The sequence below is a fragment of the Hypanus sabinus genome, chromosome 20, assembly GCF_030144855.1.
Source record: "Hypanus sabinus isolate sHypSab1 chromosome 20, sHypSab1.hap1, whole genome shotgun sequence".
Classification (NCBI taxonomy): Eukaryota; Metazoa; Chordata; class Chondrichthyes; order Myliobatiformes; family Dasyatidae; genus Hypanus; species Hypanus sabinus.
This window is the reverse complement of record NC_082725.1, coordinates 66,295,632-66,313,507: the sequence shown is the minus strand read 5'-3', so window position 1 is coordinate 66,313,507 and position 17,876 is coordinate 66,295,632. Positions and strand designations below refer to the sequence as shown.

Below are 17,876 nucleotides of genomic sequence, written 5' to 3'. Positions count from 1 at the left end.
CTCCTGTCTCACAGTCTCCTTGTCCTCTTCATGTTCCCTCGTCATTCTCAGTCACGTCGCAGGGCTTACACCCGAAATGTTAACCGTTTCTCACCCTGCCATGGATGCTGCCTGATTGCACCAGGTTCCTCCAGCAAGTAGTTGTGACACCGCAAAGCCCAACCTGTTCACTTTGTGGGGTGCTGGCTGGTTTGGGAGGTGTGTTTACCAAGTAATGGGCAGATGTCTGCCTTTCACTGTCACTTATCCTACCTCTTTTTGTTCACCTTAAGGAGCTGAGCAGGTGCATGTTGGCAATGGAGCAGAATGTTGCCCGGCTAGAGAGGAGAATCACCCTGGGAGCCTGGAGCAGAGAGGTGATCTTTGTGTTTGTCTGCATGCATGTGCTTCCCAAACAAAATACATTCTGCCTTTAAATGTAATTGGTCATCTTTCTGGAAATCACTATGTATTTTTGTCCACACCCTTCTATGGTCCAAATCCACCATATTCTTCCTTGTCTCGTCATTTATAACTGATGCTAGAGCCATTCATCACCCAATAACTGACCGGTCTGTCATTGCTCAATTTCCCTCAGGAACTACCTCTATCGATCTCAGTTTAGTAATGTGGCCACATTCACTTGAGGTGCTCATCTGGTTTGTATTTCTGATGTGTCATTTTCAGTAGTCAGTCATCCCAAGCATTGTGTACAGAGAGGCAGGTGACTGTGCAAACTAAATAAAGGTATTGCATTTTTAAGCATAGTTTAATTCTGGAGCTGTTTTAAAGAAATCACCAGTTCCTGTGGACAAGATCCAAACCCCTGAGGGTAAATGCGAAGTGGATGCATACAGTGGTGCCTCTCAGGCAGCCGTTCTGGAAAAGGAACTGAAGTCAAAGATGTTTCGGCTAATTATGAAGCTAAGTGACAAGGAGTCATCGTCCGGGGATGAGATAGATCTAGAGTCAACCGAGGGAGCTCAGGAGACCTCCTCTTGTGAAGAAGACCATAAGCACATTCAGGATGAACTTGTGAGGGTAAGTCTATAGTTTGTATTTAGTACAATAGACTGCAATAGCAGAAAGTAATTGCAACTGTTTGTGTGTGTGTGCATTGACTACGTTTACTCCCATGCAACTCTAAGGCACCATGGATTAGCAATCGCTCTACCTGCTGAGTCTTGGGCCATGATCTGATGACAGTCTCCAGGTTAGGATTCTGCCTCTGCACTCTCCTGAAAGTTACCAACAAGAATCTCTGAAATTAACTCTGCCCAAAAACACTGGGAATTATCAGAACCCAGCAATGATTATAAGGCAGTGGGATCAAAATTCAAATTTGTTTGTTTGCAGTAACTTACAGATACAGACGGTTCTGAAATTATGGTGCAGATAGTACAGATGCTAAGTATATTCTGGCTTTAAATAGAATTAGCATCTGTACTCCCCTTACCAGGGCTCTACTGACCTTAGTGAAATCAAATGTAGAGGAGAGACTACAGCAGATGGCTAATACCCTTGCCCATATTTAACATTAGTTACCAAAGATGAATTCCTTCCCTCATTAACTGAATTTACTGTATACCTGCCTGATGTCACACGGCAGGAAAAGGCAACTCAGGCAGGTTGCTGACCCTCACTTGTAGTTACCCTGTTAGCATTTGTATCGGACTATCTGTGGGAGTAATTTCACTTTTCTGTGAATACACCCTTTGTTGGCCCATGGGTTATCCATTACCTCATCCTCGTTCTTGTTTTCAAAACCTTTCAAGACCCTACACTCTGACTTCCTATAATAATTGCAGTTACTGATGGTTTAGTGGAGACCCAAGAAACTGCACTTGGGGAATGTGGAGAAATTTAGCAGGTCAAGCAGAAAGGACCCAAAGCCAGCCAGGGTAATGTGGTATTGGAAAGGGCAGAAGAACCTTAGGATGAATATTCTTTACTGTCTTGTACACAAACTTGGTAAAAGTAGCCTCGTGCAGGAGATTGAACCTGATGGTTTCTTTATTTCTTTTTTTTTTGTAATTTATTTTTTTATTGAAGTTCATCAAACAAGCATTTCCATAAGATGTATTTCAGACGTTTTACATATATATCATATAATCATATATATCACAAAACCTCCACAAAATATTTATCTGGGGTATACACTCATAGAAAAGAGTGGAAAGAAAAAACAAGCAAAAGGAAAGAACTATGTACAAGTAGGGAGTGATTTTTTTTTACAACAGATTCATTGATTTGTGAGAATAAAATCAGGCCTATGAGGCATTATGTAGTTAAACCATTTTTCCTAGTATGAATCAAATTGTTCCAGTTTATGATTAACAGATGCTGTTATCTTCTCCATTTTGTAAATGTCCATTGTTATGTCCATCCACGCATTTAAAGTTGGGCTCTCCTGTGATAACCATTTCCTAGTAAGAGTCTTTTTACCAGCCACCAACAGTATATTCATTAAATATTTATCTCTTTTCAACCATTCTTGAGGTATATATCCAAAATGTATGGTCTTACTCTCCAAGGGTGTTTCCCATTTAAAGATATCTTGCAGGGGGGCATTGTGTATCCCCCTCCAATAGTTTTTGATAACAGGGCAGTCCCAAAAAATATGATAATGATTTGCATTTTGATTTCCACAATTTCTGCAGCAAACAGGGAGGTTACTATCAGAATGGGATTTCTGAGAGGGTGTAATAAAATATCTTATCAAGTTTTTCCATCCAAACTCCCTCCATTTCTGTGAACTGGTACACTTCCATTGATACCTCCATATTATTGTCCATTCTTCCTCAGATATAATTATCCCTCCTTCCTTCTCCCATTTTGTTTTAATGTATGAAGTCTAGTGTGTTTTAAGATTTGACAACCCCTTATACATGCTTGAAATGATTCTACTACCATTATCTGAATTATATGCTTTTCTAAAGAGCTCTATCAAGCATGTATTTGCCTTGGTTACATTTTTAAGCATCTTATTAAGATATTGTCGCATCTGTAAATACCGATAAAAATCTTGTTTTTCTATTAAGTGTTTCTCTTTAAGCGTTTCAAAACTGAACAGTGTTCCTTCTTTCATTATGTTGCAAAGAACTGTTATTCCTTTAGCTGTCCAATCCTTAAATCTAGGATCCAATTTATTCGGTGTAAAATCTGAGTCATATGCACACCATTTAAGAATTGCAATATCTCCCTCTAGATTATATTCTTTTATAGTAGTTTTCCATATTTTAAGAGTCAATTTCACCCATGGGTTATCAATAGTATTTATGTACCTTTGCAGGTTGTTATCAGCCAAAATTGCTTGTATGGGGATGGGAAGTACCCGCTCCTCAATGTTTTTCCATTGAGCGTCATATGATGGGTTGCACCAACATATCACAGCTCTCAACTGTGCTGCAAAATAATAATCTCTAAGAGAAGGCAAGCCCCATCCTGCCTTTTCCTTTGGGTTTCCTTATTTCTTTGCATGGCTGATCAATGAATCAAATTGTTGCAGGTGGTAAAAAAGTAAGGTGCTGCCTGACCTGCTGATTTCATCCAGCCTTTGTGTACATCTCTGCTGTACTGAGAACTGCCGAGAAAGCATTTTCTTATCCAGTGTTCCGTCCAGAATCTCATGCTGTAACTTTGTTCTTGCAATTTGCAGAGTGAAAATTCTAATCAGCTGTGCGAACACTTAATAGGTTAATATGATTGTAAAGTACCACAGACTCATTAAGCATCAGTGCAGATAATGATCAAGATCCCAGCACTGGATTTTAGTTTGTGCTTTATCCATCAATCTCTTCAGCTAGCACAAAATACACAACTCATTGGATGCCACTGAAAGTTAAAGATATTTTTGACAAGCATGTTATTAATTTAACAGGGAATTAATCACACAGCATGAGTAAGAGTGGAAAATCAGATACGGCACAGTAAGTAATGCAGGGGATGAATCATAACGTCCGTGACACTTGTTCTCACATTATCTTTAAAGCTACATGTGAAAATGAACAAAAGATAAACTATCTTCAAGTACCTCTCTTTAGTCAATCATTAATTATGTGTTCGGAAAGGTATTGTTGATTAACATTGATTGCGTTGAAGTCCTCAGCTCCTGCTCTGAACCTCAGGTTGACATGGATTTTTCTAGTGACTATTGAAGGAGACTTGTCCATAACTCTTTGTCTGTGAAGTGTTTTCTTTTCAGACTCAAGAGTCCATTTCCCTATTATCTGTGACTTGTCTGTCATTTCCATCTCAGGGCCAATTTTCTGCTGTTTTTCTCTGAGAGAACATTGCTCACTTCTTGTACCAGAATCCTGATGCAGCAGCACATGTATTCTGTGTAGTGGAGCAGAATGCTCATCTGTGGATAGGTTCTTGTAAGATCGTATAAATCTTCACCCATTATTCCAGGCAATTCCCAAGTGGAAAGGGGCCTCGATTTAATTCTTAGCTGAAGCCTAGCCCTCAACTGAGATTAAAGAAGGATTGTTCCTATCAGTGGCCTCTAGCTAGTTCTCCAAACAGGCAGTCTGTTACGTTAGCATCCTGTCAGAGTCACTCCTCTACCTAGCATCACCTCGTGTACATATACTCAATCTGCGTATGTATGTACTGCAAGCTATCTTATGTATTTATATTTATTGTGTTCTTTATCTTATTGTGTATTTTGTGCTGTGTCAGATCTGCAGTAACAACTATTTTATTCTTCTTTACATTATGTACTGGAAATGACACTAAATACTCTCGGTAGCCTGCCCAGTAAAAATGCAAGTCACTGCAGTTTGAAGCTCTCTGGTCCACCATGTGTTAAACTTGACTGGTGCCAGACAACATCAAATCCAGACAATGGGAATTGCCCCGATTATCTTCCTCTGGGCAGGCAAACTGTTCTTTTTAAGTATAGACACTGCCCAGGTCACATAAGGGTTCAAGAACTATCTGCAACCCAAAGTCAGAAATGCTCTCCGCTGAGATTGCAAATACTTGTTCAGGTATGGAGTTCTGGAGTTCTTTTCTTGACACCTTTATATATTTATAAAGTGCTATTATTGCCCATGTTAGTTTTAGTTTAGTATTTTTTTTCAATATATATTTTTTCTCATATATAATTTCAATTTTTTTTTTCTTCTTTTTTCGACGATTATTTTTGTTTTTCATATATATTTATATAGACTTGATTGATTTATGTACCTTTTGTTGATGGATGTTTTAATAGGATATTATTATCCTATTACTAATGTAATCTCAAGTTTATTGAATCTGTAATCTATTCATTATTTTGTGTTGTTTTTTTTTATATATGAAATTTAATAAAAAGATTGAAAAAGAAAGAAAGAGATTGCAAATGTTGCACTAATAATTTAGTTAGTGAATTCAAGTCAAGTTTATTGTCATAAACACATTCAGCATCACTGGCATAAGGGTACAGACAACACACAAGATAAAATTTCTACAGATTCAGAAGTTGCCAGAGCACGAAATGACAGGCTAGAAAGTATCAATCCGTAATTACTTCAGCTGATGATTTGGCAATGCTGTGTGTTTGCACACCACTGGACTATCTCTACCTCCCCCAAGAAATCTCGGCCTATTTGTACACAGAGAGGTCATTATTTTTCGCAGGGTGTTGACACTTACTTTACTTTATTGTCACCAAACAATTGATACAAGAGCGTACAATCATCACAGCGATATTTGATTCTGCACTTCGCACTCCCTGAAGTACAAATCAAAGTAAATATAATAAAAATTTAAATTGGAAATCATAATTAGAAATTAGAAAAGGGAAAGTAAGGTAGTGCAAGTCAGATCCGGATATTTGGAAGGTACGGCCCAGATCCGGGTCAGGATTCGTTCAGCAGTCTTATCACAGTTGGAAAGAAGCTGCTCCCAAATCTGGCCAAACGCATCTTCAAGTTCCTGAACCTTCTCCCAGAGGGAAGAGGGACAAAAAGTGTGTTGGCTGGGTGGGTCGTGTCCTCAATTATCCTGGCAGCACTGCTCCGACAGCGTGCGGTGTAAAGTGAGTCCAAGGATGGAAGATTGGTTTGTGTGATGTGCTGGGCTATGTTCACGATCTTCTGCAGTTTCTTCCGGTCTTGGACAGGACAACTTCCATACCAGGTTGTGATGCACCCTAGAAGGATACTTTCTACGGTGCACCTATAAAAATTAGTGAGGGTTTTAGGGGACAGGCCAAATTTCTTTAGCTTTCTTGCCAGTGGACTCTGCTTGGTTAGACCAAATCAGGTCATTTGTGATATTTACCCGGAGGAACTTAATACTTTTGACCTGTTCCACCTGCACACCACCGATGTAAATGGGGTTGTGCGGTCCGCCACTCCTTCTGAAGTCAACAACCAATACCTTCGTCTTGCTGACGTTGAGGGATAGGTTATTGTCTTCGCACCATGTCACCAGGTTCTTAATTTCCTCCCTGTACTCAGACTCATCATTACCCAAGATACAGCCTACAATTGTGGTGTCATCAGCAAACCTATATATTGAGTTTGATGGAAACTGGGCTACACATTCTTCTATATGTGCTAAACATGCTCTAATACAATTTAAGGTCGTACATAGAGCTCATATGTCTAAAGATAAGCTTGCTCGGTTTTATTCTCATGTTAATCCTCAATGTGACAGATGTCATTCAGATGTGGCTTCATTGACCCACATGTTTTGGTCATGTCCTACCTTACATAACTATTGGAAGGACATATTTGCTACCATTTCCTCAATTTGGAATATTGATTTACAACCTCATTTTATCACTGCAATTTTTGGTATACCAAATGAGGATGGTAGTCGACTCTCCCCTTCAATTAGACGAATGATCGCCTTTGTAACATTAATGGCCAGGAGATCTATATTACAAAATTGGAAAGAAGTAAATCCTCCTACCACATTTCAATGCTCTTTCAAACTATTTCTTGTTTAAGTTTAGAAAAAATTAGAAGTACTGTTTTTGATTCATCAATTAAATTTGAAGAAACTTGGGGACCGTTCATTCAACACTTTAATATGAATTAATTTGGCTTCTTCCAGACCTTTTCTCTTTTTATTCTTGTTCTGGTATGGAGTTCTGGAGTTTTTGACGCTATCATATACATAGAAACTATTATTATTGCCCATGTTAGTTTAGGTTTATTTTTTTTATTTCTTTAAATATACATTTTTTCTTGTATTTTATACTTTTTTCTTTTGATGATTATTTTAATCTTTTTCATGTATAATCAATATAGATTAGATTGATTCTTGCACGATCTTTTTTTTGCTGATAGCTTAATAAGATATTGTTATCTTGTTACTAATTTAATTCTAAGTCTAATGTATTCATAACCTATTTAATATAATACTATGTTATGTTTTTTTTATAAAAATTAATAAAAAGATTGAAAAAGAAAAAGGAAACTTGGCTACACAATCATGGGTGTACAGTGAGTACAGCAGGGGGCTGAGTACACAGCCTTGTGGTGCACCGGTGCTCAGAGTGATTGTAGAGGAGAGCTTGTCCCCTATTTTTACAGCCTGGGTCCTGTCTGTGAGGAAGTTGAAGATCCAGCTGCAGATCTGAGTGCTGAGACCCAGGTTCCGGAGCTTAGGAATCAGTTTGTTTGGAATGATGGTATTAAAGGCAGAGCTGTAGTCAATGAAAAGGAGCCTTACATATACATCTTTATTCTTCAGGAGTTCTAAGGAGGAATGTAGTGCCAGAGAGATGGCATCTGCCGTAGACCTGTTGCTCCGGTAGGCAAATAGCAAAGCGTCGAGGTGACCAGTTCGTTATGTGTGCCATAACCAATGGCTCGAAGCACTTCATAGCAATTGATGTCAGAGCCACAGGTCGGTAGTCATTCAAGCATGCCACCTTGCTTTTCTTCGGCACCGGGATTATCATTGCCTTCTTAAAACACGAGGGGATCTTAGACTGAAGCAGGAGCAGTTGAAGATGTCAGCAAACACTCCAGCTAGCTCACTTGCCCAGGCCCGGAGAATCTGTCCCGGGATGCCATCTGGGCCCGTCGCCTTCCTTGGATTTATCTTCAGGAAGACTCTTCTAACGTCCTCCTCGGTGACGATGAATCTCGATGCCACCAGGTGCGGTTCATCCTGAGGGGGCAGGACGCCCCTCTTTTGTTTGAATCTTGCGTAGAATACGTTAAGTTCATCAGGAAGAGAAGCGCTACAGTTATTGATATTCCCAACCTTTTCTTTGCACCTAGTGATCGCATTTAGACCCTGCCATAGTCTACTGGCATCTCTCTGGTTATCCTGGGCTTCCAACTTGGCTCGATATTGCCTCTTGGCGCCCTTGATGGCTTTCCGGAGTTCACGCCTGGATTCCATGTAGCGACTGATATCTCTGGACCTATAAGCCACAGCTCTAGTCTTCAAAAGGGACTGGACCTCATAATTCATCCAAGGTTTCCGGTTAGAGAATACCCAAATTGTCTTGCAAGACACACAGTCCTCTGTGCATTTCCAGATAAAGTCCGTGACAGCTGAGGCATACTCATTGAGGTTAGCTACCGAGTCCTCGAATACTAACCAGTCCACCGATTCAAAGCAGTCACGGAGGACCTCATCTGTTTTCTCTGTCCAACGCGACACCACTTTTGACACCATGACCTCCCGCTTCAGTTTCTGTTTGTAAGCTGGGAGGAGGAATACGGCCTGATGGTCCGATTTTCTGAAGTGAGGTCATGGGATGGAACGGTAGACATCCTTGACTGCTGTGTAGCAGTGGTCAAATATACTCGGGCCTCTAGTGGAGCAGGAGACATGTTGGTATAACTTTGGCAGAGGTTTTCTGAGGTTGGACTGGTTAAAGTCCCAGCTGTAATGAGCAAAGCCTCCGGATACCTGGTCTCAAGTTCACTGATGTTGGCATACGGTGTATTCACAGCACACTCCATGTCCGCCTGGGGGGGAATGTAGACCGCTGTCAGTATGACCGAGGTGAATTCCCGTGGCAGATAGTAGAAACGACACTTCACCGACAGATGTTCCAGGTCCGGACTGCAGGAGCTTGTCAGTGCCACTGTGTCCGAGCACCACGCAGTGTTGATCAGTAGGCAGACTCCACCTCCCTTCGTCTTGCCCGAAGACGCCGTGCGGTCCATCCGATGGATAGAAAATCCCTCTGGTCGGATGGCACAGTCGGAGGTGGCTTCTAGCAAGATAGCAATGAAGGGAGATATGGAGCCTGCAGGAGAGCAAAGCATGGTCTTTGAAGGACTTCCTTTCCTCTCTAGAAAGGAAAACCTACAGCACAATACATTGGCACACAATGTTGTGCCAAACATGAACTTACTTTAGAAATTATCCAGGGTTACCCATGCCCTCTATTTTTCTAAGCTCCATGTAATCTCTTTATCCAGGAATCTCTTAAAAGACTTGGACACAAAGGGGGAAAAGAATCCCCATTCTATTTACTCAGTGGAACTCCAGCTGCACACCTCTGAATCATAACAGTTTATCCCACCCTAGAGATCTGAGCACAACGTCTGGCCAGGACGACACCACTGGGTGACTGCTGTGCTGTTAGAGGTCAACTGAGGTTAAACTGAGTCCTTGTCTCCTCTCTCGGTGCGTAAATGAACTGGGTGATATGTCCTTCATGTTTACCTGATCTGGTCACTATCACACTGTTGGATGGAAAAGAGTCGGCCATTCATCGCTTCAGACCTGCTCTCCCATTCAATGCCATCATAGCTGATCTAATTTCTCAACCCCATATTCCTGTTCTTCCCCCATGCAGCTTGATGACTTTTTATCTAGAAATCTAAGTGCTTCTTAAATATATACAGAAACTTTGGCCTCCTCAGATTCCCATGTAAGAAAATTCCATATCTTTACCTCCTAACTATCTTGCAGTGTACCCTGAGACTGTGGTCCTTGGTCTAGTCCTTCCCAGTCATTCTCTCTTCTATCTCCCCCCTTTCATCTGGCAGAACAGAGAGATCTGGTCTGAACGTGGCTGTGGTAGTGAGTCAGTCCAATTTAAGGGTTTCTTCCTCCATCAACTTGCTCAGTTCCTCTAGCATATTGTGTGTGTTGTTCCAGAGTCTGGCATTTGCTGTCTTTTATGAAGTTACAGAATGAAGTAAAAGCAGTCCATTTCCAAGTCAGAATGGTGGGCAGGCTGGAGGGGATCTGTCGGTGCTGGTGTTGCTCTGCACCTTGTTGTTAGGTAAAGGTTGAGGGTTTGGGTGGTGCCTGCTGAGTAACTACAGTTCAGCTTGTAGATAGTTTGCACTATAGTCACAGCGGCACGTGGCCAAGTGGTTAAGGCATTGGACTAGCGATCTGAAGGTTGTGAGTTCAAGCCCCAGCCCAGGCAGCGTGTTGTGTGCTTGAGCAAGGCACTTAACCACACATCGCTCCAGTCCACCCAGCTGAAAATGGGTACCAACAAACTGCTAGGGGTTAACCTCGTGATAGACTGGCATCCTACCCGGAAGGGAGTCTCATACTCTCAGTTGCTTCACGTCACGGAAATCAGCATAAGCAACAGCCTTATGAACCTATAAGGCTCAGGACAGACTTTAACTTTAACTATAGTCACAGTGGAGGGAACAAATGCTATGGGTGTTGATGAAATGTGTTGGTCATAACACTGTGTGGACCAGCCTCTGCCCTAGACATTGGTTCCAGATTCTATCCACACCCTGAGTGAAACAGATCCCCAGTAAACTTTCGCCACTTACCGTCAGCCTGTGCCATTTGATTTTAGACGCCTCCTCTTTGGGGAAAAGTTTCCTACTATCTGACTTACCTGTATTCCTAAAATCTTATGTCTCCATCAGGTCCCCCTCAACCTCCTGTGCTGCAAGGACAATCTATCCACTTTGCTTCATAACTGAAATGTTCCATCCCAGACAACACTTACTGAATCTCCTCTGCACCATCTTGGATGCAGTTTCATCCTTGCTGGTCTAGCAACCAGAACTATACGTATTCCATTTGAAGCCAAACCAATATTTTATAACAAGCTTTAATAGTTTTGTTGGTGTTGCACTCATCCAGGCAATTTGATAATTTTCCATTTCTTCCCTGACCTGAAGCTCAAGGGTCTTGTGCTGTCAGGAGGGGAGTCCCTCACCAAAGGATACCAGCTACTGGTGATGCCACGTAATTTGTGTGGCTGGTCCTATTGAGTTTCTGGTCAATGCTCACCTCCTGGATACGAATGGTAGGAACTCTGCAATAGTGAAGCCATTGAATGTCAGAAGTAGATTGTTCGACTCTGTTATTGGAGATGGAAAATTGCCTGGCAAATTTGTGGCATAATTGTTAATAGTCATATATCAACCCCTGATTGAATGTTGTCCAGACCTTGCTCCATACGGGCCTGGACTGTTTTACCTGTGAGTGAAATTGAATATTGTGCAATCATTGAACATCCTCACTTCCAACTTTATGTTAGAAGGAAGGTCATTCTTGAGTCAGTTGATGATGCCCTGAGGGACTCCTGCAGCAATGTCTTGGGACTGGACAGATTCTCTTCTGACAACCATGACCATCAGCTTTTGATGTTTGACTTCACCTCTGACCACTGATGACCATTAACTCTTTGATGCCACACTCACTCAATTGCTATCTTTCTCTTTCACTTTGTCTCTGGAATTTGGCCCTTTGGTCCAAGGCAGAGATGAGAAGTGATTCAAACAATACAAAGAAAGAGTGTTGATGAGTCTGGACAATACCTTCCATCCCCTTATTGATAGTTTGGGCAGTAATTACTGTGTAGGATCTGTCCACCTTTATACCTGGGAGATTTTCTACTACACCATCGAACATAAGCAGCGTGGCAACTGTTCTTGCACAGCCTGGCTAAAGTTGCAGCCAGTTCTGGAGCTCAGAGCTTTAGTACAACAGCTGGAATGTTGTTTCAACCCAAAGCCATCACTGTATCAAACTCTCACCTGCTTCTCAGTATCACTTGGAATGAATCGAATTGGCTCAAGATTGGCTTCAGTGATGATGGGGAATCTCAAGACAAAGCCAAGATGGATTATCCACTCAGCACTTTTGACCGCAGATTGTTATGAATACTCAGGAGATATATATATATCTGCTCTGTCAGTTGTTAAGATTACAATCTCAGTACCACATTCCTGCATGAACCCCATATACACTTGTATCTTGTTTTCTCTCCCCTTCCTTTCTTAAGTAGTGGAATTACATTCGCTGTCTTCTAGACTATATAAAAAATTCTAGAATTCATGAAATGTTAGAAAATGACAACCTTCACTGCCTCCCCAGTCACCTCATCTTCTTCAAACCCTTGGGTGAAGCTGTCACTTTCGGGAAATAGCTATTTTCAGTCCCATTATTTTCCTCAATAGCTTTGCTTTTATTAATGCCAATTCCTTCATTCATTCTATACCATTGTTTCTCAGGCAAATCCAGAAGTTTATATTTTCATCTTTTGTAATGCTAGATGCAACATACAGTGTATGATTAATTATGCATGTTTTCCAAATTGCCCGGTGTATTTTGTCCTAACTCAATATTTATTGATCTATTTGGTGATCCAGCATGCTGTAGGCTCTTGCCCTTTGAGCAACACTGATTTAACCCTTGCCAAATCAGGGGATAATTTACAACGACCAAGTAATCTACCTGTTATGTCTTTGGACTGTGGGAGGAAACCAGAGCATGTAGAGAAAACCTACACTCTCGATGGGGAGGACCTACAGAGACACATAACAGACACCGGCAGATTACTCTCTAAATTCCAACTCATGGAGCTGTAATACTGTCATGCTATCGTGGCACTCAGATATAAGCCCACAAGACTCTAAGATATAGGAGCAGAATTAGGCCATCTGTCCCATCGAGTCTGCTCTGGCATTTCAACATGGTTGATCTAATTTTTCTCTCAGCCCCAATCTTCTGCCTTCTCCCCATATCCCTTCATGCCCTGACCAATCAAGAATCCAGCAACCTCTGCCTTAAATGTACATAAAGACTTGGCCTCCACAGCTGCTGTGGCAAAGAATTCCACAGATTCACCACTCTCTGGCTAAGAAATTCCTCTTCATCTCCATTCTAAAAGGATGCCCCTCTACTTTGAGGCTGTGTCCTCTAGTCTTAGACTCTCCCACCACAGGAAACATTCTCCCCACATCCACTCTGTCAAGTCCTTTCACCATTCAATAGGTTTTAAGGAGGTCACCCCTCAGTCTTCTGAATTCTAGTGAATACAGGCCCAGAGCCATCAAATGCTCTTCATATGACAAGCCATTCAATCCTAGAATAATTTTTGTGAAACTTTTTTAAACCCTCTCCAGTTTCAGCACATCCTTTCTAAGGTAAGGGGCCTAAACCTGCTCACAGTTCTCCAAGTGAGGTCTCACTGGTGCTTTATAAAGTCTCAACATTATATCCTTGCCTTTATATTCTAGTCCTCTTGAATTGAAAGCTGACATTACATTTGCCTACCTTACCACAGACTCAACCTGCAAATTAAACTTTAGGAAATCCTGCACAAGGACTCCCAAGTCCCTTTGCATCTCAATTTGTTTGTATTTTCTCTCCATTTACAAAATACTCGAACCTTTCATTTATTTGCACCAAAGTGCATGACCAGACCCTTCCTAACACTGTATTCCACCTGCCCGTTCTTAATTTCTCTAAGTCCTTCTCTAGCCTCTCTATTTCTTGAAAACCACCTGCCCTCCACCTACTTTCATATTGTCGGTAAACTTTGCAACAAAATCATCCAAATCATTCACATGTAATGTAAAAAGAATTGGTCTCAACACTGACCCCTGTAGAACACCACTAGTCATCGGCAGCCAACCAGAAAAGGCTCCCTTTATTCCCGCTCTTTGACTCCTGCCAATCAGCAGCCTCTTTATCCATGCTAGATCCTTTCCTTTAATATCATAGGATGAGAAATTCTAGGCAGTTTCTAGAGTAGGTTACATGGTTGGCACAACATTGTGGGCCGAAGGGCCTGTAATGTGCTCTAGGTGTCCATCTATGTTCTATGTTCTATGTTCTCTCATGGGCTCATAGTTTGTTAAGCAGCCTCACATGTGGCATCTTGTCAAAGGCCTTCTGAAAATCCAAGTACACAACATCAACCTATTTTCCTTTGCCTATCCTGCTTGTTATTTCTTCAAAGAATTCCAACAGATTTGTTAGGCAAGGTTTTCGCTTGAGGAAACCACTTAGATTTGACCTATTGTACCATATGCCTCCAAGTACCCTGACATCTAATCCTTGATAATCGACTCCCAACACTTTCCCAACCACTGAGGTTAGACTAACTTGCATATAGTTTAATTTCTACTGCCTCTCTTCCTTCTTGAAGAGTGGAGTGACATTTGCAATTTTCCAGTCTTCCAGAGGCATTCCAGAAACTAGTGATTCTTGTAATATTTTTACTAATGCTTCCACAATCTCTCCAGTCAGCTCTTTGAGAGTTCTGGATGTACGCCATCTGGTCCAGGTGTCTTAACTTCGGAACATTTAGTTTCCCAAGAACCTTCTCTGTAGTAATGGTCACTTCACACTCTTCATGAGCCCTGACATCTGACGTTTCCAGCATATTGCTACTGTCTTCCACAGTGAAGACTGAGGCAAAATACTTATTCAGTTCATCCACCATTTCCTTGTCCCCCATGACTACCTCTCCAATATTGTTTTCCAGTGGTTCAATATCCACTCGTGCCTCTCTTTTACACTTTATGTATCCCAAGAAACTTTTGACATCCTCAATATTATTGGCTAGCTTACTATCCTATTCCACCTTTAACTTCTTAATGACTTTTTCAGTTGTCTTCTGTTTTTTTTAAAAGCTTCTGAATTCTCTAACTTCCCACTAATTTTTGCTCTATTATATGCCCTGTCTTTGGCGTTTATGTTGGCTTGGACTTCACGTCAGTCACAGTTGTATCATCTTGCCTTTAGGATGCTTTATCTTTGGGATGTATATATCCTGTGCCTTCCAAATTGCATCAAGAAATTCCAGCCATTGCTGCTCTCGTCATCCCTGCCGGTGTTCTTTCCCAATCAATTTTGGCCGGCTCCTCTCTCATGCCTCTGTAATTCCCTTTAATATCTGACTTTAGCTTCTCCTTCTAGATTTCAGGGTGAATTCAATCATGTTATGATCACTTGGCCTGAAGATTTATTTTACCTTAGGGTTATTAATCAATTCTGGTTCATTGCACAACACCCAGAATAGCTGATCCTGATACTCTAAAGGGCTCAACAATGAGCTGCGACCACAAAATGCCCTCTCCTGGAATCCAGAAACAGCCTGATTTTAATATGATAGTTTGGAGCAATGTGATAGCTTTCAGGAGTTAGCAGTGCTATTTGAGTTCCGTGACCGGAGGCTCAGAAGCTGTTCTAAATTACTGATCATTTTTTGTTGAGATAGGAAAGATATTACACAGAGTGTTGGTGTCCATTCCAAAGATATGAATGCAGGATGCTTGCAAGTCACTGATAAAGTTACAAGAAACAACTTACAGTACCATTCTGAAGCAACTTATAAAGGACATCTTCTAAAGCACCATCAATGGCAATAGAGAATAACGGAACTGAGCAGTGTCAAAGTACATGATTGTCCTGCTCCAAATATGTACTGCAGGCCCAGGTGAAAACGTACCTGGAATATTGTGTACAGATCCAACTTCTCATCTTAGGAAGGAGATTCTTGTCACAATTGGAGTGCAAGGTTAACTGTCTGATTTCTGAGGTAGCAGAGTTCTTGTTTGAGGAGAGTCCAAGAAGGGTGGGCATATACTCTTCTGAGCTTAGAAGCATGAAAGGGGTTCAAAGTGAACGTTGCTAAGTTTTTGGGCCTGACAGGATGGATGCAGGGATAATCTTTCACCTGACTGGGGTATCAGACACAGAATTATTGGTCAGAGCAGAGGGGGGGGGGGATATCTTTTTCAGCCAGAGTCTGGGTAAGAATTGAAATTCTCTACCGAAGGGGGCTGTGGAAGCTAGGTCACTGGGGAAATTTAAAACAAAAACTAGTAGACTTTTGGATATTAAGGGAATTGAAGGGTACAGAGGTAATGGCAGGAAGGTAGATCAGACATGATTTAATGCAACAGATTCTGCAGATGCTGGAAATCCGGAGTAACACACACAGAATAGTGGAGGAACTCAGCAGTCAATGTTTCAGGCTGGGACCCTTCAGCTCAGATGCTGGAAATCCGGAGTAACGCACACAGAATAGTGGAGGAACTCAGCAGTCAATGTTTCAGGCTGGGACCCTTCAGCTCAGATGCTGGAAATCCGGAGTAACACACACAGAATAGTGGAGGAACTCAGCAGTCAATGTTTCAGGCTGGGACCCTTCAGCTCAGATGCTGGAAATCCGGAGTAACACACACAGAATAGTGGAGGAACTCAGGCTGGGTCCCATCAGCTCAGATGTTGGAAATCCGGAGTAACACACACAAAATAGTGGAGGAACTCAGGCTGGGTCCCATCAGCTCAGATGCTGGAAATCCGGAGTAACACACACAAAATAGTGGAGGAACTCAGGCTGGGTCCCATCAGCTCAGATGCTGGAAATCCGGAGTAACACACACAAAATAGTGGAGGAACTCAGGCTGGGACCCTTCAGCTCAGATGCTGGAAATCCGGAGTAACACACACAAAATAGTGGAGGAACTCAGGCTGGGACCCTTCAGCTCAGATGCTGGAAATCCGGAGTAACACACACAGAATAGTGGAGGAACTCAGGCTGGGTCCCATCAGCTCAGATGCTGGAAATCCGGAGTAACACACACAAAATAGTGGAGGAACTCAGGCTGGGTCCCATCAGCTCAGATGCTGGAAATCCGGAGTAACGCACACAGAATAGTGGAGGAACTCAGGCTGGGTCCCATCAGCTCAGATGCTGGAAATCCGGAGTAACACACACAGAATAGTGGAGGAACTCAGCAGTCAATGTTTCAGGCTGGGACCCTTCAGCTCAGATGCTGGAAATCCGGAGTAACGCACACAGAATAGTGGAGGAACTCAGCAGTCAATGTTTCAGGCTGGGACCCTTCAGCTCAGATGCTGGAAATCCGGAGTAACACACACAGAATAGTGGAGGAACTCAGGCTGGGACCCTTCAGCTCAGATGCTGGAAATCCGGAGTAACACACACAGAATAGTGGAGGAACTCAGGCTGGGTCCCATCAGCTCAGATGCTGGAAATCCGGAGTAACGCACACAGAATAGTGGAGGAACTCAGGCTGGGTCCCATCAGCTCAGATGCTGGAAATCCGGAGTAACACTCACAAAATAGTGGAGGAACTCAGGCTGGGACCCTTCAGCTCAGATGCTGGAAATCCGGAGTAACACACACAGAATAGTGGAGGAACTCAGCAGTCAATGTTTCAGGCTGGGACCCTTCAGCTCAGATGCTGGAAATCCGGAGTAACGCACACAGAATAGTGGAGGAACTCAGCAGTCAATGTTTCAGGCTGGGACCCTTCAGCTCAGATGCTGGAAATCCGGAGTAACACACACAGAATAGTGGAGGAACTCAGGCTGGGTCCCATCAGCTCAGATGCTGGAAATCCGGAGTAACGCACACAGAATAGTGGAGGAACTCAGGCTGGGTCCCATCAGCTCAGATGCTGGAAATCCGGAGTAACGCACACAGAATAGTGGAGGAACTCAGGCTGGGTCCCATCAGCTCAGATGCTGGAAATCCGGAGTAACACACACAAAATAGTGGAGGAACTCAGGCTGGGTCCCATCAGCTCAGATACTGGAAATCCGGAGTAACGCACACAGAATAGTGGAGGAACTCAGGCTGGGTCCCATCAGCTCAGATACTGGAAATCCGGAGTAACGCACACAGAATAGTGGAGGAACTCAGGCTGGGTCCCATCAGCTCAGATGCTGGAAATCCG

The 17,876-nt window shown here is 42.4% G+C and overlaps 1 protein-coding gene across 1 annotated transcript in view; it reads left to right on the top strand.

The window, feature by feature from the left end:
* The first annotated feature begins 276 nt into the window (after positions 1-276).
* Positions 277-17,876, top strand: part of LOC132378705 (rab effector MyRIP-like) — a 74,758-nt gene continuing 57,158 nt past the window's right edge. The window contains exons 1-2 of the mRNA XM_059945806.1: positions 277-356; positions 772-1,020. Coding sequence (XP_059801789.1) covers positions 288-356; positions 772-1,020 — 318 coding nt within the window. The 5' untranslated portion in view covers positions 277-287. The remainder of the gene's footprint in view (positions 357-771; positions 1,021-17,876) is intronic.